Here is a 25628-nt window from a genome sequence, read left to right on the forward strand (position 1 = left end):
AAAATGCTCAAATAAATGAAAACTAGAATAACTATATAAAAAAAGCAACCTCACCTGTATTTGAAAACCATCTTGACATTGTTATAGTAATTATCTGAGGTTTAGAAATTCAGTCAATAAAAATATACTCTCAAGTAAAACTTGAAAGTTATTCTTTGACCTTAACTATGTGAGAAAAATCACAGGGAAGATTTAATTATGCTGTGTGAGGTCAGACTAACTGGCGTTCAATATGCAACTTTCTGGAAGCTTTGATATTGTCACTATCATGTGGCACAATAAAAACAAAAACAAACAAAAGAAAAACTTTTGCTATAAATGTAGACTGCATTCAAGAGGAAGACATTATTAGAATAATGTCTTGATTTTTCTACTTTCGACAACGTAGTGGGATGGATCTAAACACAATCCGTCTTAGGCCAACTGTGAAGTTGCAAGATTTGTTTTTTCTTTTTTCAGTTCCCACCTCCTGGGTATCCAAAGTTCTCAAACTGCTTACCTGACTACCAGATTAGTAGAAATTAAAAAGAATTTTATGAATAGGAGAATCTAAGTTTAAATAAACCTGAAAAAAAATTTTTTTTCATTTCTAGGTAAGTTCTTAAGATAACAATTTGGTCCTTAACTTTCTAGGAAACTATTAGCATTTCCTAAGCTCATTTGTACTTTACACAATAGAGATAATAAATTTTGTACTTCTGAGCCTGTCCACTACTTCCTTCTTCTAATCTATTTTAAGGATTATTTGTTAATCATACACACACACACACACACACACACACACACACACACATATACACACACATACACAAAGATATATATATTTATCTAGAGTTATCAGAATCACTTCACAGTATGAAATTAGATCATGGTTTCAATTTTTAGGAATCAAAGAAGTGCCCAGTAAACCCATTATATCCTGAATTTGGCTGAAGGGTCAAGAGAGGTTAATTTTAAGAGGTAAAACTGTTGTGGTAAGCTGCTAAGAGCTCAACTCTGAAAGGTAAAACAGAGAATTATATATACACTTGCCAATTAAAAATTATGTCTATTTATAATTGTCTTCTATAATTAACACATTTTTAAAACATAGTGACCAGAAAGAAATTTTAACCCACACCTCTTTCTGTTCCTTATCCCAGTGTGCTTTGGCTAACATCATTTCACTTTCAACCTGCTGTTTACTACCAGTTTCTTGCTCTTTCAGCCACTTGGTTTTTTCCATGATAAGAGTTTCTTGGTACTTTTCTTCAAGTTCCAACTGCAGTTTGCTTACAAGTTCTTCTCTTTCCTCCAATAGCTGTCTCTTTAAACAAAATTCAAGTAAATATCTCTGAATAATATTTATGGTCTCTCCAAGTTAAAAAAATAAAACTTGTTGTACTTTGCTTAGATAGCAAAAACAAAACCAAAATAAGCAAACAAAAACAACTCTCTAACCTCTGTAAAGGACTGGCTTAGTTTGGCCTGAAATTGTATGAATAAACCTTAACATGTTATAGCAATGGCATTATGAATGGGAATGATGGTCATCTTGTCTTGTCTACAAATTCATAGCCGGAACTGATTTCTACACAACCCAGAGAGTTCTATGTAAGGTTTTTTGCCCACTTTTTTTGAATAAGAAAAGCTAACACATGAAGAAAAGTCTGTGTGCTAATAAATGCTTCAGGACATAACTGAGCTTCTGCTTAACCTATGGCTTGACTCAACAAGTGTTTCAGAAAACAGCATATGTGAAACATTAAAATATAACCTTGGGCTCTTGGGGTTGCCTGTTCCATGAACTCTATAGCCAAACTAAGTTCCCTACCTAAAGCTCAACCACAAGAAAATAGTTGTGTCCTGCAGAGAAGGGGTACCCCAAAAGCTCCCTAGGCTGCTCCAGAGTAAGTTCTAGAACTGCGCATGGGAAAACATTTCCTAGGAAAACAAACTGGTATATCTTTATTAATCTCTAGGAGAGATGAAAAGATTAAATAAACTCTCCTAAATATAAAAGTGCTTCATTCTGGTTGGCTTACAAAGACTAAGGGCTTATAGTTCCACAATTTAAAAAACTGAGCCGGGCGCATATCTGTAATCCCAGTGGCTTGGGAGGCTAAGACAGGAGGATCTTGAGTTCAAAGCCAGCCTCAGCAAAAGCAAGGCACTAAGCAACTTAGTGAGACCCTGTCCCTAAATAAAATACAAAATAAGGCTGGGGATGTGCTTCAGTGGTTTTGTGACCCTGAGTTCAATTCCCGGTATTAAAAAAAAAAAAAAAAAAAAGCCTAAACAATTCCCAGAGAAGGAAGAAAATAAACATCTAATGTTCCAAATACATTGGACCTGTAAGTGGGGAGTAGATGTGATTACAAAATGATAGCACAGGGAGTTTTTACAGTGCTATGACTATTCTGTAATCTGACAAATATATACAAGTGTTAAAAAAATCAATAAACTATTCATCCAATAAGGAAAAAATAACTTCTTATACTGCATGATAATTTTAAATTAAAAAAAAATTAACTGCTAAATTTGTTTTTTTGGAAAGAGCCAAACAGCAGCAGTATTAACCTTTCCTCCATGTACAAACATTCATAAGTCCAAATATCAGTCAGTAACAGTTATTAATTGCAACTCACCTATTATATGAAATCCAATTTTATAGTCAAATTGATTATTTTAAACGCACCCAAACAAAAATTCCTGAAAAGAATGGCTTCATTGAGAGAACTGCTCTTATGTTCTTGCCAATATATATATATATTTAAAACAGAGATCGTCTCCATATTTTAATTTTAAAAACATCACTGAAAGCTAAGTTCTTAATTTCTAGATAATATAAAATCCTTTTTAACTTTTTTGTACTGCCAACACTGACTGAAACAGCTTCATTTAATTTTCCACTAAATGCATACATGACCTTCTTTCATCATATTAATGTATTAAAAAAATAATCAAAATATTAAATGAACTGAATGCTTCACCTTCTCTTTACTATTCTTTTTTAAAAGTCTGTGGTAACAATACCTTGCTTTAATATAATTTCCTCAAAACTCTCTGTATAGAACATTTATTCAAGCCTTTAAACACATGTCTTAATCCTGAGGCAGGGGGCTTTCAAACTGGTCAGTAGGCTGGTCCCAAGCATAAGGGAAAGTCAAATCTGAGTGTGAGGGAGAATCCCCACCAGGGTAGAGAAAAAGAAGCTCAGGCGACTATTTCCTTGTGACTCTACTCCTGGACCAAGGGCAGATTGGAAGAACCAGAAGTTAGGGCATCCATTGCACTCTTCCAACTCCCCTGAAAGAGGTCATGCTAACACGCTGACCTTTCTCACCTTCCCTATCATGAGACTACGTTCAAACTCCTGTCCTTCTTTCCAGAAGAATAAAATGATGATTAGCTACTGAGAGAGAAAGGGGCCTGAGGAAAAGGCCTCTGAAGGAATGAACACCCTGTCCAGAGGTCATAGGAACAAAGAAAGTTGGGCAGTCAACACAAAATGAAAATAAGGAGCCATGGGTTTTAGGCTTAAAGTGAGTCTGGTCCACACTTCTTTGCCTTCTAGAATGAATCTACAAGAAAACATTTCCTCCTTTGTATATGACATTTTCTACAAAGGTTTTAATAACGATTTCAATATTTACTATATATCCCAAGTTATAGTAGTATAGCCCAAAGTGAAGAGACTTCTAGGGACACTGTCCCCATTCACATCCCCCAGCCAAAAGTGTCAGTTTCCATGACAAACTGAGGCCTGAGAGACCAGGTGATGAGGAATCAGCATAACTTTTACCATACCTTCTGTTCCTGAGCTTGCTGCTCCTTTTCAGTGGTCTTCTTGAGAGTCGACTCTAGAGTATCCTTCTCTCTGCACACTTCTAGGTAACATTCCTGCACAGCAGTTATCTCCTTACTCAACTTATCGATGTCAGACCTTGGATACACAAAACCAGCAACTAAATGACCACAGAAAAATTAAAGGGCCGCATAACAAACAATTTCCCTTTAAATTATGGACTAGGAGAATGGTTGTCTCTATAGTTGCAGAGTAGCTGAAGTCTTATTCTCACCTGAGCTGAGATTGAGTCGCTTCATAAATCTCAAAGAGCTGCTGCTTCTCCAAAGCATGCTTTGCTAATAGGCTCTCCCGTATTTGGGCTTTCATGGCCTCATGGTGCTGGTGGTAGGTCCTTTCACACCTAGCAACAGAGAAGGGGATCTAAGGCAATGCTCGGCATTACTAGAAACACTAGAATGATTTCTAGAATCATTTCCTCCCCACCTCTTCCCTCTAATGCTAATTACAAGGATGGTCAGATTGCTTTTCTCCAACCAAAACCAGTAATAACTAATTTATAACCAATAATCTTATGAGAATCTTCAAAATTTTCTTTTTTTTTTCATGTTTCTATAGAAAAATGACAAACTTGGATGTGAGAATGTCCCAGTCATTCAAACACAAAGTAATCTATATTGAGGACTTCTGTTTATAAAGAAATTAATTAAAATAATTGAGGGTGTGGTTCCCAAATCCCAAGTTATATATATTAAACACAAATACTAGCAGCATCCAACTCACATGTAAGTTATGTCCCAAAAGTCTGTTTCCAAGTTTATGATTTCGTATTTGGAAGACATATTTCCTCCCACAGATTTCTTCTTTATAAAAAATAGTTTCCCAGACTCGCTTTAACAACAAGCAAACAACAAAAACCCCACTAAGCTATAATATTTCAGTGAGATGCAGTCTTAATGATGATATAGAACCCATATTTCCACGTTTCTGTGGAAAATGTGTTCCAAATTCTAATTGAGAAGCCAGGGACTTATCTCTGCCAATTCAAGATCCCAAAAGGGAAACATTCATTTTATCCATCTTTGTGTGTTTGTGTGTGGGTGGGTGGGGTGTCTTGGAGAAAGGGGGACCCAGAAAGCAGGCATCTGGCATCTACATACTTACCGCTCCACAGTTTCCTGTTTATCACGGTCAAAATCCTGTACCATTTGTCTCATTTGATTACATAAGTCTTGATTTGTATTTTTCAGTATTTCTTCAGCTTCTTTAAGTTCCTAGACAGGAAAAAAAAAATGAAGTATTTAGAGGAAACAAACATCATTTTCATCAATTAATCTATCTTCATCTTTTTAACACCCTCTGTGCTCAATTCTACCCTATAACAATAGTTGGTATAATCTCATTTTCATAATTCTACAAAAGAAATGGCTCTATACCTTGGTAAGAGCATAAATTTATTTGATAAGTAGCTTTTTGATAGGAATAAAAGTTAATATTTTATATTTGTTTTGATATTAAATGAAAACATTTAACCAGAAGTACTGGTTAATTGTTACTTAAAATAAGTCATAAAATTCAATAATCTTTGGTAACCATCTAAATAAATAAGCAAGATTTTACTTTTCAGTCAAAGGTTGGCTGAGAAGGAAAAAACACCTGTATAAGTCATGCCATTAGATAGAAAGGAAACAGGAATTACACTAAACTTCCAAAGAAACCACTACCCAAAACCACTAGTAGAGGGAAACAACTGGATTCTATAACTGCCTACTGCTATACTTGAGTAATAACTCATATTGCTTCTGTATTTTTTAAAAGTGTATTTATCTCTTTTATATTTAATAAGGTCATGAAAATTCTCATTAACTTATAGGACATTTTTAATTACCTGATTTTGTTGTTGTAAAACTTGAATTTCATTTTTAAGTTGCAATACATCATCTCTAATAGTCATATCAGAAGTAGAAGAGTCAGGCCATAATTGATTAGTTGGCTTTTCTGAAGTATCTGTTTTGGTCTAAGTGTTAAAAAGAAATCAAAAGTATTTGTTTTTGAATAATTTTATATTAAAAAACCCTGCAAAACAGCATGCATAATTTCACACTTCCCCACATATGACACAGTTATCAAAACCAGGAAATTAACACAGATGCAGTATTACCAATCAATCTGCAGACATCACACAAATGTCTCCAGTTTTCCTCTGGTATCCTTTTTCTTGGTTCAAGATCAAATTCCATGATTCCACACTGCATTAAGTTATGTCTCAATAGTCTTCTCTAATCAATGAGAGTTCTTCAGTCTCTATCTTTCAAACCCATGACATTTTCTAGGAGAACTAATCAGTTATTTTGTAGTATTATCCTTCAATTTGGGTTTTTCTGATATTATTTTTTACTAGATTCATGAATGCCAAAGAAATGATACATGCTTGTGGTAGCAGATAGTGGATAGCAATATGCCTCACTGTTGAAGACAGTGTCTTCTAGCCATTTCCATTGTAAATTTACCACCTTTGGCTTGTAAAATAATAAATATCTTCTGAAAAGATTCTTTGAGACTAGGCAAATATCTTATTTCTCATCATACTCTATAAGCATTTACTCTATTTCTGTAAATATTTGTAACAGTATTAACTCATGTATGTTTTATTTAATAGGTACAATTTTAAAGCTTCATAATAAACTTTGACAACTTGCTTTTTAGAAAGATCACATAAATGATACCATTGGGTGATACATGGGTCCATCCAACTTTCATCTCCATTGCCAATGATTATCCTTAAATAATTGTTGTCCGATGGGAAAGGGGCATCTGACAATTGGTTTCCTTTGTATTTCTTGTGTTGTCACCAGAGTGCAACCTCTTATATATAATTCATTTGTTTTTCCATCTTCCCACATTTGTCTGTTTAAATAACTTTACATATTTTCCTCTTCCTATCTGAATGTTTTCCTTATCTATTTCTTTATTGAGAGGGAATCACAACAATTTCTTAAATTCATCTACTATATCTACTATATTTGACTTATTGGTATATTATATGCCTGACTGTGAGTTCTTTTCTCCAATGTTTAACAAATATCTATAACAACTTTTGTTCTGCTCCTGACAGGGGGGCAGGTATCTCTGCCCATGCAAATTTTGGACAGTCTTCCAATTCAGTGTAGAGCATAAGTCTTCATTCCTTCAGAGTCAAACAGCTCAAGCTGACTTTTCTCTTTTCACCTGCCACCTATCCCAAAAAACATTTCTACAACCCCAGTCAGAATAAGGGCTAAGAATATTTACTCTTTTTTAGCTTCTGTCCAAATGCAGGGAATGAGGCAGGCATGAAACCTAAAGATGTTATTTATTCCCTAGAATGGTCTTCTGTTTTTAAAAGACTTGGCCTCTATTTTTTATGATACTCATTTGTGCTTCTTCCAAACTGATGAGTTTTTATTACTGGGAATAAAAGTCACATTATACTGATACACTGGAATATGCTTTTCAGGGCTAGATTTTATACTTGGTTTTGATGAATCATCACACTGCAATCACACAGGGACTAGGTACTTGGACTTATCAGCACAGTACCTTTAAAAAGATCTTTAGGGGCTGGGGTTGTGGCTCAGTGGTATTGAGCTTGCCTAGCACGTGAGAGGCCCTGGGTTTGATCCTCAGCATCACATAAAAATAAATAAATAAAATAAAGGTATTGTTTCCAACTATAACTAATTTTTTTTTTAAAAAAAAGATCTTTAAAGTGAAAAGATTACTTGAATGTCACAATAAAATTTCTTCTCAAAAGTAGAATACTGAACACACTATCTTCAAGAAAACAAGAAATTTAATACACTAACTCTATGTCTAAAAAGATTCTAGATAGAAACCTTCTGAGTTGGCTACTGAACATTGCCTCTCCAATACTTTTGGAATCAGGGTTTAGCTTCAACCACAACTTGAGGTATGGTAAAACTGTTCATTGAGAATCAGACACAAAAAGTTCTGTGTTCACAAAAAAATTCAGTGTAGATATGGCTGCTAGTAAGCCAGTCTGGTTTACCTAACGCCTTTACCATATTCTAACCACAATCTACCTTACTGGCCCCGGTTGGTCAATTGGAGTGAATTGCATAATATTTGATCTGCTCCCCATCACTGCCCAGTGCTATGTATGGGCAGGCTCCCAATTCCATATTATCCTAGAAATGTCACTGTTATGGTTTCGATGTGAGGTGTCCCCCAAGAGCTCACATGTGAGACGATGCAAGAAGGTTCAGAGGAGAAATGATTGGGTTGTAAGAGTCTGAACCCAATCAGTGATTCAATGCCCTGATAGGAATTAACTGAGTGGTAACTGAAGTGGCAAGATATAGCTGAACGAGGCAAGAATTAGTGTGTGGCTTTGGGTATATATTTGTATCTGCAGAGTGGAGATCTCTCTCTCTGCTTCCTGATCACCATGTGAGCTGCTTCCCTCTGCCACACTCTTCTGCCAGGATATTCTGCCTTACCTTGAGCCCTGAGGAATGGAGCCGGCCTTCTATGGACCAAGACCTCTGAAACCTTGAGCCCTCTAATAAACTTTTCTTCCTCTACAATTGTTCTGGTTGAGTTCTTTTAGTCATGGTGGCAAAAAAAAAAAAAGCTGACTAAAATAGTCATACAGCAGTATTATTGGGGTTTTGTACAGAACAATTTTATTATTATAGATAAGATTCCTGAGTGAAAATTCAGCTTTAAATATTAAACTACTGCTATGAAGTCATATTAAATGAAAACAAAAGAATACAACACTCCATAATGACTTTAAATTGTTCTATATAAGATGATTATAAATGAACATAAAAATATACTATAAAGTATGTATAAAGCAACAAATATCCATATCATTCAAGTGTTCATAAAAGAAACATGCCAAATAATCCATAAATAGTTTTGCTGGCCCTCTTGAAACTTAGAATGTATACTTAGAAATACCCAGGGGAGGATTTTGATTGTTCAGTTCTCTTTAGAAAGATAGCCAAGAAACTTGAAACTGATGTGTTCTTTCTCTTAATAGATTTCCTTTTAGAACATACAGAAGTTTAATATCCTTTCATGTCCTTCCTTTCCCCCTTGCCCTTTCTTAATTATTAGGCGTTTCCTGTATCACTTTCTCTTGGCAGTATAGGTAGATGAGGATTTGTGAAGGAAAGGTGGGCTGAACACAGCATGGCCCTAAGGAAGCAGCCTTGGACATTTATCAGTCAAGTTTTAGTTTCAATTTGCCTAAGACTGACTCTGTTACCTTAGAAAGCTCACCGACTCCCCCAGATTCATTTTCCTTACCTATGAAGCGAGGATACTGCCTGAAGAATACAAAAGTGGAATTCAAGAACTCACAGAATCTGCGTTTATGCTTCTCCCATCTTTATCACCACTGTATGGTTTATTTCCTTGTATACAGTGACTTTTGTTAGAAGAATATGGATCAGGGAAATCTCACATTCAAAATTCTAAAGGATTTCATTGTGCAGAAAAAAATCAGATTTTTTTCTTTTTTTTTGTGTGTGTGTGTGGTGCCAGGGATTAAACCCAGGGCCTTGTGCATGCAAGGCAAGCACTCTACCAACTGAGCAATTAAAAATCAGATTTTAAAGCACTACTGATATAAATTAACCTTGAAAAAAGTGCAAGACTCTGTTACATAGAATGCTTTCTTAAATTGTGGTAAAGAAATTTTACCTAATTGGCATCTCGTTTACTAGGTGACAAGAGTAAGCAGAAAATACATTCCTTTAAGTGGCATTTCCTCTTTAAACTTTACTTCTAAAGTCAAATGATCCTTGTCAGCCAAAGGTTTCCTTTCAACAACAAAAAAAACAAGAAAGTTTCTTTATTACATCTTTTCAAAACAGCTTCTAGGCTCTACAAACCTCAATCTCGATGCTCCTGTCATCTTTCTTCACTTCTTGGAGATCTTTAATTTTCTTGTGACAGTCCTTGAGGTCCTTTTGTAACTGAGCCACCAGATGACGCTTCACTGAGTTGCTCCCCAGCAGGTGCTGCACTTCTACTTTCAACTTCAGTATGATCTCATCTTTAGAAAGCTCTTCACTCAGGTCTTCCTGTGGCACTAAGCTAATGCAGAAATTGTGGGTTAAATTGGATAACAAAGCAAGTACCTCCTTCAAAGTACTAATGGCATCCCTAACCATGTTGTGTCACCTACACAATTATACACTAATATTTCAAACAATTTTAAACTTTGTCATACACAATGATGTCACTTGTGCTGTGTCCCCATGTACAGAAATAATTTCAAGAAAGTGTAGTTCTGCTACTTCATTCTAAGGAGTCTGGACATGAGAACTGTGACATGGCTTCCATTTGTGTTTTTGATACATGGCATGTTGTATACATGTTTCAAGAGAAACAACATGGACATTAGGAGGAAAACGATACTACACACTAGCTACCCTAACCTATAATTTCTGTTATCTCTTTCAACTTCCTGAAACACAAGCCTGAATGGATGTCTATGCACCTGAAACAGCACAGAAATAAAAACCATGCTAATTTCAACCCAATTTTAGTTTCAATAAACTTAAAGGCTGGGATGAGATATTCTGTTCCTTGCCATAATAGATTAACTAAGACCAGATCTAGCTTCCTCTTTAAGACGGAAAAAAAAACCAATCAAATAGATAAAGCAACGGTTTTTAATCATTAAACAGGCAGCAAGAATAGTGATTTCTGAGGATAGGAAAACAAACACAGTGAGGCCCATGATAGCCCAACTTTTTGCCTGAAGTCTCCAGGGCATAGTGATGGAGGGGAAACTCAAACAGGGCCCAGTAATTTCATTAAGTTGCAGACAAAGAGTTCAGAGTCTGGGGAAGCAGAAGTAGCTAAAATTTGAGGGGAGAAAATATTAGGGAAAAAAGAGTTGCATAATATAGAAATATATATTTTATATATGTGTGTGTGTGTGTATAATATATATACATATATTATACACATAAAAATATTTTAAATATAAAAAATATATATGGAATAAAAGGAGCTGCACAGAATAAGAACTTATGTGTATAAGTGTGTGTAGACAGGGAAAGAACCATAGCAAAAGAATAGGGGCAGGAATGTGTTGCATTCCACTGAGCCATAGTGGAAAATTGTACTGTTTCACAGGTATCAAACATTGCCTTAGCAGAAGGTCAAAATTAGCCCCAGATTAAAGTGTACTCTAAGCATGCTCTGACAAAGCCTATAAACAAACCCTTGAAAGAATGAAATGAATTCCAAGTAAGTGTGTCACAAAGAAAGTGCAATTTAAAAAATACAATAGGGGCTGGAGTTGTGGCTCAGAGGTAGAGCGTGTGCCTTGCACATGTGAGGCACTGGGTTCAGTCCTCAGTACAACATAAAAATAAATAAAGATATTGTGTCCATCTACAACTAAAAAAATATTTTAAAAAAATACAATAAAATCCAGCATCTGAAACATAAAACTCAAAATGTGTAGCATCCAATCAAAATTTACTAGGCATGCAAAGAAGCAGGAAGGAAAATATGAAATACAATCAGGAAAAAAACCAGTCAACAGAAACTGATCAGCAATGACACATACAACAGAATTAATTAAATGTATTCCATATGTCCCAGAAAGATAAGGAAAAATACGAAAATGATGAGAGCAACAGAGGATATTAAAACAAATTAGACTTATAAGATGACAGTGACAATACCTAAAACGAAAAATGTACTGGGTGAGATTAACAGTATATTTTACACTAAAGAAAAAATGATTAGTGAATACAAAGTAAAAAGTGCACACAAATATAAAAAGTGCCATTTGGTTTCAATAAAACATTTGTCATTTGATATGTGTGATTTTATATTGAATAAGAATAGAAAGCATGTTTACTCTTAATTTAATTTATATTCAGTTTCCATGTATACATAGTAAAGGACATTAGTATAAAATAAATTTACATCCAAAAATGAAAAAAGAAATCATTAAGTATTCTCTGTGAAGTACATGCAGAAAACCTATTGAAGAGATTTCTCTGTAGTTAAAAACAAAAAAACACAGAAATAAAACTCTACAAAATTAAAAACAGAAGAGTGAAACAGAAATATATACAGCATATTAAGTCTTCTAACATGTACAAGTGAAGTCTCGGAAGAGGAGAGGGAAAGGGGACAGAATATTTGAAAAAATAATGGTCAAAATCTTCCTACTTTGATGAAAACTAAAATTCCATAAAACGTACAAGCTGAATGAATCTCAGGCAGAAGAAACATGAGGAAAACCACCATATGTCACATAAAGATCAAACTGCTAAAAATCAGTAAAGAGTGCAGGAAGACTTCTGAGGAGGAGAGAACTGGAGTGAACAATCCTGAATTCTGTATATAAACTTGCACAAGCCACAATATAAGCTCTGAATTATACTTGTACAGAACAGACCCTCAAACAAACATAGCAACAATTTGGAAAACAACTGCCACACACAGGTTTCATGATGACTAAACTCCTGAGGGAGCTAATGTGGCAAAGGCTTGGACAATTGAGATTTACAACACCCACATAAGTTTCTATATGGAGAGAGATGACAGTTATTGGGAGACCGGTGTCTAAGACTGGGGTTCCTGATGAATGACTTCATGGTTGTGGCATGCTTGGTACCTGGGAAAGTTTCTGTACAAAGATACAGAATGCCCGGTTGCTATGGTAAGGCTCTGTGCTAGAGTCTTATCAGCCTCTACCTTGCTCTCAGGCACACAGCTCCTGAGAATGAAAGAATTCTCTTGCTAAGACAACCACAATATTTCACTAGCTCTGCTGCTCCTGAACATGCTTATATAATAGTAATTTTAAACAATGGCTTTTCTTGAGAGCTACACAATGCTCCTAACATTGCACATTGCAACTGTAGAATGTAACTGAGGAATAAAAATAAACTGCATAATGTTGTTAACTCGGTAACTTTCATGAATACAAAGAATAATGCTTACATAGTCTTTAATCTAATTAATGAGACATATACAATAAAGATTGTAATTGGCATAATTCTTTAGACCTGCTTCTCCATCAGAGAGTAGTGCTCTACCCAATCCCAGCTGTTTATCTTCGAGATCTGAGTACCTGGGTCTTTATTTTTCCAATCTCCTATCATCCCTCATTGGAACCTGCTAGTTTGGCAGCGCTGGTCATGGCATTTCAATACAACATAAAATTCACAATGCCTAGAATACAATCTGAAATTACTTAGTATACAACTAACCGAGATTGTGACCAATTTTAAAAGACAATATATGATCCAAATGCTAGAACTATCACAAAGGAGTTTTAAAATTTAAAGTAGCCAGGTACGGTGGCACATGCCAGTAATCCCAGTGGTTCGGGAGGCTGAGGCAAGGATTGTAAATTCAAAGACAGTCTTAGCAACTCAGTGGGGCCCTAAGCAACTCAATGAGACTCTGTCTCTAAAAAAAAAATAAAATAAATATATTTAAAGCAGCTATTCTATCTTACATTTTGTTAAAGAAAACATAAGAAAGCACACTTGAAATTAATTTAAAAAAAAGGAGAAATTCTCGAAAGAGAAAAACTATAAAGAATGAGGTGAAAATCAATAAAAATAACAGTATCTGGAAGTTTAAAACAAAACAAAAACAAGAACCTCACTGGTTAGGCTCATTAGAAGAAATATAATAGGAGACAATTAGTAAACTTGGAAAGAAGCATAAAACAATTATCCAAAATAAAAACAAAAAAGATAAAGAAAAAATATTTAAAAAATGAACAAAGTCTTAGGGAACTGTGGGTAACCATCAAAGGTCCAATATGTGTAACTAGAGAACCAAAAGAAGAGGAAAAAGATATTCCAAGAGACAGTGGTTGATATTTTTATAAATCTGATAAAGGACATAATAGATTCACATATTCAAGACACTCAGTAAACCCCACCTTATAAACTAAAAGAAAAACAGACCTAGACACATCATAATCAAAGTGATAAAAACTAAGAAAAAAAAATCTTAAAACATTAGGAGTAAGACTGTTACACATTACAAATAGAAACCATGTCAGAAAGACAATGAAATTCTCTTCAGAAATTACTGATGCCAATGAATCAATATATCTTTCAAGTGCTCAGATAAATGAGTATTTATCCAGAATTATATAATTAGCAAATATAAGGAAAATAAAATCTGTCACTAGCAGACATGCTCTTAAAAACAAACAGAAAATGCTAAAGATAATTCTGCTGGATTAAGTGAAATTCATCTACCAAAGGAATATCTCTACACTAAAAACATTATCCAGCATTTTAACAGCAGTTATCCAAAATGAAGTCAGAAAAGAAACTGAAAAAGTTACAAAGAATTAACAGCATTAACAACTCATAAAATATTATTGAGAAAAATTAAAGATCTAAACAGCTCAGAAATTGAAGACTCTACCCTTAAGATGTTAATGTTCCCCAAATTGGTATATATATATATATATATATATATATATATATATATATATATATATATATATATATATATTTTTTTTTTTTTTTGGTACTGGGAATTGAACCAGAGGCACTTAATCTCTAAGCTACATCCCCAGCCCCTTTTAAAATATTTTATTTAGAGACAGGGTCTTGCTGAGTTGCTTAGGGCCTTGCCAAATTGCTGAGGCTGGCTTCGAACTTGCAATTCTCCTGCCTCTGCCTCCCAAGCTACTGAAAGTACAGGTGCACCACCACACCCAGCCAAATAGGCCTCTAGATTGAACACAAACATGATTAAAATTTCATGAGTTTTGGGAGGAAATTAACACTTGCTATAAAATTCTGAAATGCAAAGGACTTGGAATAGTCAAAGCAATCTTGAAGAAGAAAACAAAGTTGAACGACTTTTCCCAGCCTTTCCAAGACTCACCGTGAAGCCACAGTATCAAGATTGGTATTAGCAAAAAAGATCAATGGAACAGAAAAGAGAGAACAGAAATAGGTCCACCCACGTGTGGCCAACTGATTATCAACAAAGACACTAAGGAAATTCAATGAGGAAAGAAAATATTTTTCTGACAAATGGTGTTGGATAACTGAATATGGGTATAGAAAAAGTAAATATGCATCCTTACCTCACACCATACTTACAAACTAACTTATAATGGATCATAAACATTAGAGAGAAAACTACCAAACTTCTAGAAAATCACTGAACAAAAATGCTTATAACATTGAGTTACAAAGTTATAAAACATGAAAGCTGTAATCTATACAAGAGAAAAATGATAAACTGGAATTCATAAAAACTTGGAACTTTTTTTCCAGGTATATAATTTTTATTGACATAAAATAATTGTACATATTTATGCTGTAGAGTATAATAACATATATATAAAATATATAATGATCAAATCAGGAGAATTAGTAAAGACTTTCTACTTTCAAAGCATACCATTAAGAAAATGAAAAGTTTAACCAAAAACTGAGAGAAAATATTCACAACCCATATCAGATAAAGGAAATGTATCCTGGACTATGTAAACAATCCAATAATTAGAAAAGCAATCCAATTTTTTTAAGTGTTCAAATTATTTCAACATGACACTCAACCTACTCAACCAAACAATGTATGTAAATGACAACTGAGCCTACATCAGGAAATAAAAAGTAAGAAAAAAGTGAAGCACATTCAAAGATGCTTAATATCATTAGTCACTATGTGAAGAAAAATTAAAACCATGCTATGGTTTAGATATGGTGTGAGTGTGTCTCACAAGTGTTCACGTGTTGATGTTTAACCCCAATGTGAACCATGAAGAGAGTGAAAACATAACCCAAGTTTAGAAGTAGACCTTTGGAGACGTGGTCATAATTAGATAAGGTCATCAGGGTGAAAGACACATGATTGAATACTGGTGGCTTCATGAGAAAGAGAGAGACAAGAGATACATGCACTGTCTCTTGCCATGTGAAGCCCTCACTACCCAACTCAGAACTCTACCAGTAAGAAGGTCATCACCAGACTCAGTCCCTTGACCTTGAACCTACAGAACCATGATTTTAAAAAAAATAAATCTCTTATAAAGTCATCCAGTCTCAGGTACTTTGTTATAGTAACATCTACTAGAATAATACAGAAAATTGTTAATAGGGGTGGGATGGTTGCTAGTAATGAACCTGAAAATGTGGAAATAGCTCTGAAGCTGGGTAATGGGAAAAGACTAGAAGAGTTTGGAGAAGGAGGCCAGAAAAAAAAATCTAAAATACTGAAGGCAGAGCACTATAGGCAATTCTGTTAAGAGCTCAGAAGAAGAGAATAGGGAAGAGCTAGACTGTCACAGAGATTAGTTAAGTGGCCATGACCAGAATGCTGATATCAATGAATATTCTACTGGAAATCAGACTAAAGGTCACCATGCCCTAAGACTTTGTGGAAGGCTGGAATTAAGAATGATGGAAGATTCACAGTCATTTCTATTTGACAGTGTTGTAGAGATTCTAACCAGAGCAACTAGTCAAAAAAGAAAAAGAAAGAATACATCCATATACACAGGACAGAAATAAGTAAAATAATTTCTTTTATTCAGATAACATGGTCTTGAATATAAAAAAAAATTAAAGGGATCCACTAAGAAAATTATTTTAATTGGTAAATAAGTTCAGCAATGTGATAGTATACAAGATCAATATACAAAAATCAACTGTATTGCTATATACTATTAACAAACCACCCAGAAATAAACCTAAGAAAATAATCAAACAAAAAGAATAGCAGAGAGAATAAACTTAACAAATGAAAGAAGCACAGCCTATATACTGAAAACTACAATATAAATCAAAGAAACAAAGATCTAAATAAACAGGAAAATATCCCATATTCAGGAATCAGAAGACAATATCGTTAAGATGGCAATGTATGGATTCATTGTTGCCCCCATCAAAATCTTAGCTTGTTTCTCTGCAAAAACTGACAAACTGATTCTGAAATTGAAATGGAAATGAATTAATAAGAAATCCAGAAGAGTCAAGACAAATTTGATAAAGAAAAACAAAGTTAGAGGAACTCACATTTCCTGGTTTCAAAATATACTACAAAATTTACCTCAAGACAGTATGGTACTAGCATAAGAACAGACACAGATCAATGGAACAGAATTGAGAACCCAGAAATAAATCCTCACATCTACAGTCAATTGATTTTCAACAAGAGTGTAAAAACAATTTAAAAGGAAATAGTCTTTTTAACAAATGATACTGGGACTTCTGGATATCCACACACAAAAAGAATAAAGTTGGATTCCTAGCTCATACCATATATAAAACTTAACTCACAATGGATCCCAAACCTAATGCAAAAGATAAAACTCTTGGAACAGAAGATAGATACAAATTTTTAGGATCTTAGATTATAGAAAGATTTCTTAAAGTATGATACTCAAAGCACAAGCAACCAAAGTAAAACACAGGTAAGCTGGATTTCATAAAATTAAGGACTTTTTTTTAGGATCAAAGGGATGCTATCAAGAAAGTGAAAAAAAAAAAACTCCAATTCAGAATAGGAGAAAATATTTGCAAATCACATATCTGACAAGGCACCTGTATTCAGAATAGTCAAAGAACTCTTAAAACTAAATAATAAAAAGACAATCCAAAAGGCAAAAGATTTGAATAGACATTTCTCCAAATAAGATACAAAAATAGCCAATGAACATATGAAGATATTCAACATCATTAACCATCAAATCAAAACCACAATGAGATACCATTTCACACGTACCTGGAAGAGCATACTATCTATCTATCTATCTATCTATCTATTTTTTTTAAAGGGAAAACAAGTATTGGTTTTAAAACTGAAACTTTTGTACATTGATGAAGGAAACATAAAATAGTGAAGGCACTTTGCAAAACAGTTTGATGGTCCCCAAAAATGATAGAAATAGAGTTACCAAGCAACTAAGAAATTCCACTCATATATTACAATATATATGAAAACATATGTCCACATGAAATTCTGAACATAAATATTGATAGCACCATGATTAGTAATTGAAAAAAAGTAGAAACAACCTAAATAAATATCCAGTAGCAGATGAATGAATAAATGAAATGTGGCATATCCACATAATAGAATATTATCAGGCTACAAAATGGAATGAAGTACTGATACATGTACAACATCGACAAACCTTGAAAATAGTAGGCTAACTAAAAGAAGCCAATCACAAAAGACCACATGTTATATAACTCTATGTGAAATATATAGAGTAGGAAAATACATAGAGACAGAAAATAGTGGTGCACTGGAACTGTGGAGGCAAGAAGAGGCAATATGGAATGACTAGCAATAGGTATGAGGGTTTCTTTTTGGGACACTGAAATGTTCTAAAATTAGGTTGTGGTGGTGATTACACAGCTCTGTGAATATACAAAAAACACTTTAAATGGTTGACTTATGGTATATAAAAATATCTCAATAAAGCTACAAAAATACCAATACATGGCTTCCCTTAATATGAAGGCATGTCAAATAATCTGTAGGTGAGAAAAATTGGGTATTTAAAGGATAAGGAAAAACAAGAAAAGGAATAGAAGTTTAGATAGCACTTAATCTCAAGGTTATGGACGGAAAGAGGAACGTGCACAGCAACTGGCACTGTTTATTTCTTGACCTTGGTGGTGATCCCATGAGCATTCACTTTCAAATACCTTGTAAAACTCTACACTCATGTTTCATGCACTCTCTGTGTTATATTTCACAGTTTTAAATGTTTAAAAAGTAAAATAAAACTACAGAAAGCACTAGGAAATACCACCTTTTTAAACATGAAGAAATTATAAAGGAAAAGAGTGATAGATCTAATAATGTAGGACATAAAATTTTAAATAGGAAAAGTGATAACTTTAAGCAATGGCTAGGGTGCAGAGAAATAGGTACTGCCACACAATATAGGTAATAAGTAAACATTAGGACTGTTTGGCAACATCTGTCAAAATCCTTAACTATGTGAACACCCTTTGGCAATAATTCTACATCTTGTGGAAATAAAGATGTGAATAAAGATTTGAATACAAAGATGACTGTAATAATGATACTGAATTACTTATAATAAAAATTTTTAAACAATATTATACTACAAACTAAAATATGGTTCATGAATCTACATATCCATTAAAATCATATATAACAATATTGATTGACATTAAAAGATTTCAATGTACTAAATTAAAGGATATCATAAAACAGTATATTCAATATTATTTTTTAGAAACACACAAAGCAGATAACATGGAAGTTAGATAATGAAGTGTTAACAGTGGTTTTCTTCACACAAAATGAGGTAATATTATGGGTGATTTTACTTTTTTCTTAATCTATATTTCTAATTTTTCCCCAATGGAGGAGAAAGATACTTTTGGAAAGTAGTAGTTGATAGTGTACACCTTTAATATGAAGAAACTAAAATGGAATCTCATCTCTGTGGTTTTCTATAGAAACCATGAGAAAAATATAATCATGAGAAAATATCAAATTCCAATATTCCTGAATAATATTCCTCAAAACTGTCAATATCATTAAAACAAAAGAAGTCAAGAAGGATATATGGAAATATGACTCCTAAATGCAATGTGGTACCTGGATGGGATCCTGAGAAATGGGACACTGGGTAAAAACTAAGAACATCTAAATAAACTGTAAACATTAGTTAATAATAATGCATCAATATCAATTAATATCAATTAACTTTAACAAATGTACCAGGTCAATGTAAGATGTTAGTAGGCAAAAATGGGAGCTGCATATATAGGAACTCTCCCCATGATGTAATTTTTTTTGTAAACCTAAGCTGTTCTAAAAAGTATTTTTTTAAAAATTATAGCATCTGAGTCAAAATTTTTACTAGTCTTCAGTTTTCAGATGATTCCAAGTAAAATGTTAGAATATTTTGTATGTAGAGAAGAAGAGAGAAGGAATAATATTTTGTAGAGTTTTTAAAATTATAAAATAAGTTCCCTGTGATACATATAGGTAGTTTTTGTAAATGCAAAGCATATTATGTAACTATGTTCGTGTATAGAAGATCTCACCTATTTAAACCACTACATGAAATCCACTATATTTAAGCCACTATATTTCTATGTAGAAATAGACGACATAATAATTATAAGAATTAGAAATATAATTATGTAAGAAATATAATATTAAATACATGACATTGTATTTTCCTGTGCTATGCTATGTGGTGAATTATAAGTACAGTGTTTATTTTGCTCAGTTAAAAAATTATGCCTCCCTCATTTCTTTTCTGACTAAATGTTGACCACTGAAATAGCACATCCTGTACTTCTAGAGGGAGCCAAGTTAGCAGAGAAAGTGCTTGCTAAAATAATTTTCTCTTTTTTCCTCAAAAGGGAAAGAGCCAGTGGTGGGGACCAGTTCTTCATTTAGGCTTACTATTAAAGCCCTATGGACGTTGGTTCCCTTAAATTCAAATAAACTATAGTCCCTTATGAAGCCTGCTGCGAAGACCAAAGGGAAAAGGCATTCCACTTGTTAAATGTTTATTATTTGAGCTTAGCAGCCAACTATAATAAGAGAGAGAGGAAGCTGTCTGCAAGCTGCATGCAGATTTAGCTACTCAAATTCCATGAATGTAAAATAGAACACTGAGGTTAAGCCCTTAAAATTTACTAGGCAGTAGCTTAAGGGAGATGGTGTTGGTAATACAAGCTTGGAGCCACTACTATTTGGGTAAGTGATTTGAAGGTAGCTCAAGTCAACAAAGAATTAAAATTCTCAATATTGGGAAAACTGCTGCTTCCTCTTATTTTAAGAATCACACAGTTCACCCAAAGGAAAGGTACAAATCTCTTCTCACCTATGCCCTTTAAATTTGATCTGAAAATAAATATTTGTAGTTTTTTCAAAGCACAATTATCATCTGTTAACATTGGTGTGAGGGATGACTAGAAGCTGAATGTTTCTTCCCTTATGCTGCATTTCATTGGATGTCTTCTCAATGAACTCAATGACTAACCAGCCTGTTTCAGTTCTTCTCCACTTATAATGTGTCTGTCATGATGTGATGTCTCAGATTTATTATCTATAGGAACATGCTTTAAAATCACTAGAGGATTGTGGCTATGAGTGCTAACCAACTAAAAAGTGCAAATGCAGTTGACTGGATTTTAGTAGACCTCATAAAAAAATAAATTTTGTAAAAAGATAAACATACATATAATGTACTATTTGCCCAGTTCCCAGTTAATGACACAAATTCAAGGTAATAACAAATTGGAGAAAAACTTTTTTGGCATGAACTACATCTTTAATCCACAAAAACAAAAGATGTAAATAAAAATGAACTCTAAGGCAAAAAGGTTTAACTGTCTCATAAACATAAAAAAATATAAAACTGGGCCTGGCCTCAGGAATTCGGGGCTCAAGTACTGGTTCTGCTGCTAATTAAGCATCTTCTTGAACAAAGGTGCTTACCTCCCTGGGCTCCAGTTTTCCCCATTTCTAACTTGATGAGATTGGAGCCAACATCTGTCACAGGACTGAGGATCAAAAACTTTAGCAAGTGTGTATTCAATTAAAACATGATGCAGGGTTAACTAATTTTAACTAATCATCTATTACATAATAACACTAATAGCTATTATTTTAAGTGCCCAATCTGTGCCAGAACATATTACATGAGGTTCTTATATTCATTATCTACCTTAATCTTCACTTTAACTTCCAAAGGATATCAAGCTTGATAAGCACACACTCAGAAAAAGGTAAGAAACTTGCCTAGGTAATAAATGGCAAAACTATGGTTCAAAACAGTCTGGATCTAAAGTCCATGCTCTTTCACTAGCCCCTTAGAATTAATCTGGCACTGATAGGTAATGAGGCATTCAAGGCAGTGAGTTTTCCAGACAACTATATTTAACTTCACATTTTTTATGTAAATCTGTCTTAAAACTATGAAGCACACTCCTCTTCTGTTTTAACAAACAAATCAAAGTGGAAGTCTTTCTTCAACATGGGACCATAATTGTGGACATTCTGATCTGGATAGAACCTGTGTGGATAACTGTGTGAGGCTATATGCCCTGATGGTCAGCAAATCCAGCCTCTTGGGTTTCCTTATTTCTCTTCTTGCTAAGTCTGAGCTGCCTGGCTCAGGAACTGACAGGACTTCTCTGCCCCCAGCCCCTGCCCCAGCTACACACTGTAGTCAGGAAATCAGATAATTTATCTGAATAAATCTAAGTCAATATGGCCCTGAGAAACAAGCTTGAAGGTGCCTCCTAATATATACATTGCATAATCTAGTTCCGCTATTTTCTTGTTTCCTTACAGATTGTAGCTATGTACACACAAGAGTTCCTGAAGTCAGGCTTCCAGATAAGTGGAGGCATATTAAAATAATATCATCTTTCACAATTCACCTGATCGCTTTAGATTTCATTTTGCTAAACTGCATCTTACCATTCTAAAAAAAAACAGAAATTGCCATATTAAACTACACAAACTCTAAAGACTATTGTAGAGCAAATACTTCAAGATATTTGTTTGTATTTACTTGCAAAATATCTGAAACACAACATGAATTAAATGGTCTCACTGAAAAATAATATTATCATGATGGTAAACTCAGTCTTAAACTATAAACCAGAAAGTGGTGATGAGAGAAAAATGTATTCAAGAAGAGCTTTCCTTAGCTTAAATGTAACCTCTTCCCAACACCTCATATCTCATCCCTGACCTAACCAATAGAGGGAATGAATAAGTACCCCCAATCCCATGCATGGACACATAGCACTTAGTTGCTTATGGGTATGTCATCTTCTTCCTGAACATATAAAATGTAAACATACAAGGGGAAGAAAGTTTCTAACTCATTTTTTGTCTTTATTCCCGAAGCCTCACATAGCACCTTCCATGTAGCAAGTGTCTCAACAGTGTGAATGAATAAAAGTCTCATTCATTCATCCTGTAAATGTCTAATGCTTCCTCTTCTACCACCACCACCCCTCTCCCATCCCTTCCTGGAAAAAAGACAAAGTACTGCATTCTGTGAGACTGCTAAAAGTATCTGTATAAAGCAGTAGAAGACAAACTCCCTACAAGTAAATGGCAGAAGGATCAGCAGAGTAGAGGGAAGACAGTGGGAGATGGGGAGGTGGGGTAAAGGTACTAGGGACTGAATTAGAACAAAACATATTCCATGCTTTTATAATTATGTCAGAATAGATTATTCAACTGTCATGTATTATTAAAAAGAACCTATTTTTTAAAAAGACAGAATCCCTATTTTAAGAGTAAGGTCACAGTGAGGTTCCAAGGGGAAAAAAAAAAAAGCAGTGCTTCTTTTATCATATACCATTAACAAATGTAAGGTTATCCACTTTCGACACACAGGGTTAATATATGAAAATAATATGCCCTCACACTAATAGTTAAAACAGATAATCTCAGCTTTAGAATTTACTCTGTGTCCTTTAACTACATTAGTCACTTTTTACCTTTTTGAAAGTGATATGTTTGAGTGTTGAAGACAGTACAGTACCAATACTTCAAGTTCGTTCATCTCTATTTCAGACTAAACATAAAACATACCGTTCCATATTCAGAACCCCTATTCATCTCATCATTTCATGCCTGCTGCCACCTGTTTACCATGCAATACCAACTTTATTAATGTAAATTCTACAGTAAACTAAAACATTCTCTCAATACCTGTTAACTTTGGATTTTTTCCAGTTGACTTTTTTAATACCCAAATCCACATATGATTCAGTGAGTTCTATATTTAATTCTCCTTCTGAGTCATTTGGAGGTATTCCTAGTTTTGCAGCAGATTCATAGAGAGAAATTTCATCTTTTAGTTCTGTTAATTCCTCCTGCAACACAAAATTATTGAAAATATTTTTTTTGTAATAGATCTTGATTTTTATTAAGTGCTTAACATTGTCTGATTAAATTCCCTTCTAAAAAATTTTTAATTGATTTTTAAAAAATAAATAACAGCGGAATGCATTACAATTCTTATTACAAGTATATAGCACAATTTTTCATATCTCTAGTTGTATATCATAGTGTGTTAGGGAGGGGGAGCATATGAGGAATAGTCGAACTTTAGATAGGGCAGAGGGGTGGGAGGGGAAGGGAGGGGGCAGGGGGTTAGCAAGGATGGTGGAATGTGATGGACATCATTATCCAAAGTACATGTATGAAGACACAAATTGGTGAAAATAATTTCTATTATTTTCCTATATGATAAAATCAGCCATTATATCTGTATCAAAATTTATTTTAAGGATCAAAAGAAGGCAGAAAAACTTCTTCAAGTACATTATTACCATGCATTATAAATAACTTTATAAAGACATATATATATATATGGTTTTTAGGAAAACTGAATGAATACATAAAGGAATGAATGAGAAAACATTCGTCTTAGTTTCTCTAAGACGTCTCTTGCTAACATTTTGTCCTACATGAAAAGCATCTCTTGAGCTGAGATGCTGATGGCAGTGTCTCTGGCTTACTAGAGCAGAGGACAAAGTAGGTGGGTTGCCAAGAACCTATTATACTTTCACCTGCCAGTGGCAAAAAAGCAAAATACTTCTTTCAGTGGAGGTAATACTGGAACTCCTCTCCAGTGTTTCTTGTCTGTTCAGTGGAAAATGTGAGTAGTACTTGAGGAGGATGTGAAAAAACTATAGTCAAATTAAGAATTCCCCACACTTAACTGGGCATGGTGATATATGCCTGTAATCCCAACAGCTCAGAAGGCTGAGGCAGGAGGACTGCAAGTTAAAAGCCAGCCTTAGCAATTTAGGGAGGCCCTAAGGAACTTAGAAAGAATCTATCTCAAAATTTAAAAAAACTAAAAAAGAGCTGGAGATGTAGGACAGTAGTACCTACTGGTACCAAAAAAAAAAAAAAAAAAAAAAAAAAGAATTTCCCATACCTGTACCTAAACTTTTCTCTGGAGTACACCTCCAGATATAAGGAGGCATGAAGGAGGACATATGAAGGAGATGGCAGGGCCCTGACTCTGCAGTAGACAGACCTGGGCTTGGAGACCAAATGGTGTGGGTAAGACTATGAACAGCTTCTACAGGCTGGCATGAAAAGGGTCCAGCCACCTCTATCACAGAGTAATCTAAACTTCAAAAAGGTGATGTAATCACTACCTAATGCAACTACCCAGAAAGTCTCTTCCAAGCTGCAATACTCACTTGCAAAGCCTTGTTCATGTTCTCGCTTATAGTGTTTGCCTTTTGTGCTTGCTGCAGCTGGAGCCGTAGCTGAGCCACTTCCTGTATTGAGCCTGCAGAGGAAAAAAATCACAGGATATGCTAAATGAAAGGGAGAAAAGTACATGTGGTCAAAGAACTTGAATCCACTGTGCTATGGAAGGTGCAGTTCTGTTTTATTACCCTTAAGGAATAGGGACCTCGGCAGACTTTGCAAAGATCTCATATGGCCCCATATGTCCTTGGGGAGCCAAAGGTGTAGGTTACTGTGACCTTGTTATAAATCAAATCAGCCACATCTACAAACACTAGCACTCCAGAAGTCTTTTAACAGGAGTAAAACATTCTAAATCACAGAAAGAAAAAAAATCCTGTGGAATTCATTTCTATCCATTTCTACCCTCCATTAAGAAAACTACATCTTGCTGCTTTTAGCTTTTTTCTAATTGTTTTTATTTCTACCACTTCCACCTCTATATGTGAAAAAAGTATATTAAGGTTGTGCTTCCTGAAACTTTAGCAAACTAATATGTTAAATGTACTAGGGGAGATACCGATTTAAAGGGATTTTATTGGGTTTCCTCAAAAGAAAATGACCA

At 34.3% G+C, this 25628-nt stretch overlaps 1 protein-coding gene across 1 annotated transcript in view; it reads right to left on the reverse strand.

The window, feature by feature from the left end:
• The window catches only part of Cep152 (centrosomal protein 152), a 76940-nt gene that overhangs the window by 23932 nt on the left and 27380 nt on the right, over positions 1 to 25628 (reverse strand). The window contains exons 11-18 of the mRNA XM_076848553.2: positions 25012 to 25103; positions 23504 to 23667; positions 9691 to 9895; positions 5676 to 5804; positions 4952 to 5061; positions 4062 to 4190; positions 3790 to 3925; positions 1175 to 1306 (exon numbers count right to left, since the gene is read on the reverse strand). Of these exons, the coding sequence (XP_076704668.2) occupies positions 1175 to 1306; positions 3790 to 3925; positions 4062 to 4190; positions 4952 to 5061; positions 5676 to 5804; positions 9691 to 9895; positions 23504 to 23667; positions 25012 to 25103 (1097 nt within the window). The remainder of the gene's footprint in view (positions 1 to 1174; positions 1307 to 3789; positions 3926 to 4061; positions 4191 to 4951; positions 5062 to 5675; positions 5805 to 9690; positions 9896 to 23503; positions 23668 to 25011; positions 25104 to 25628) is intronic.

Source organism: Callospermophilus lateralis, chromosome 3 (genome assembly GCF_048772815.1).
Source record: "Callospermophilus lateralis isolate mCalLat2 chromosome 3, mCalLat2.hap1, whole genome shotgun sequence".
Classification (NCBI taxonomy): Eukaryota; Metazoa; Chordata; class Mammalia; order Rodentia; family Sciuridae; genus Callospermophilus; species Callospermophilus lateralis.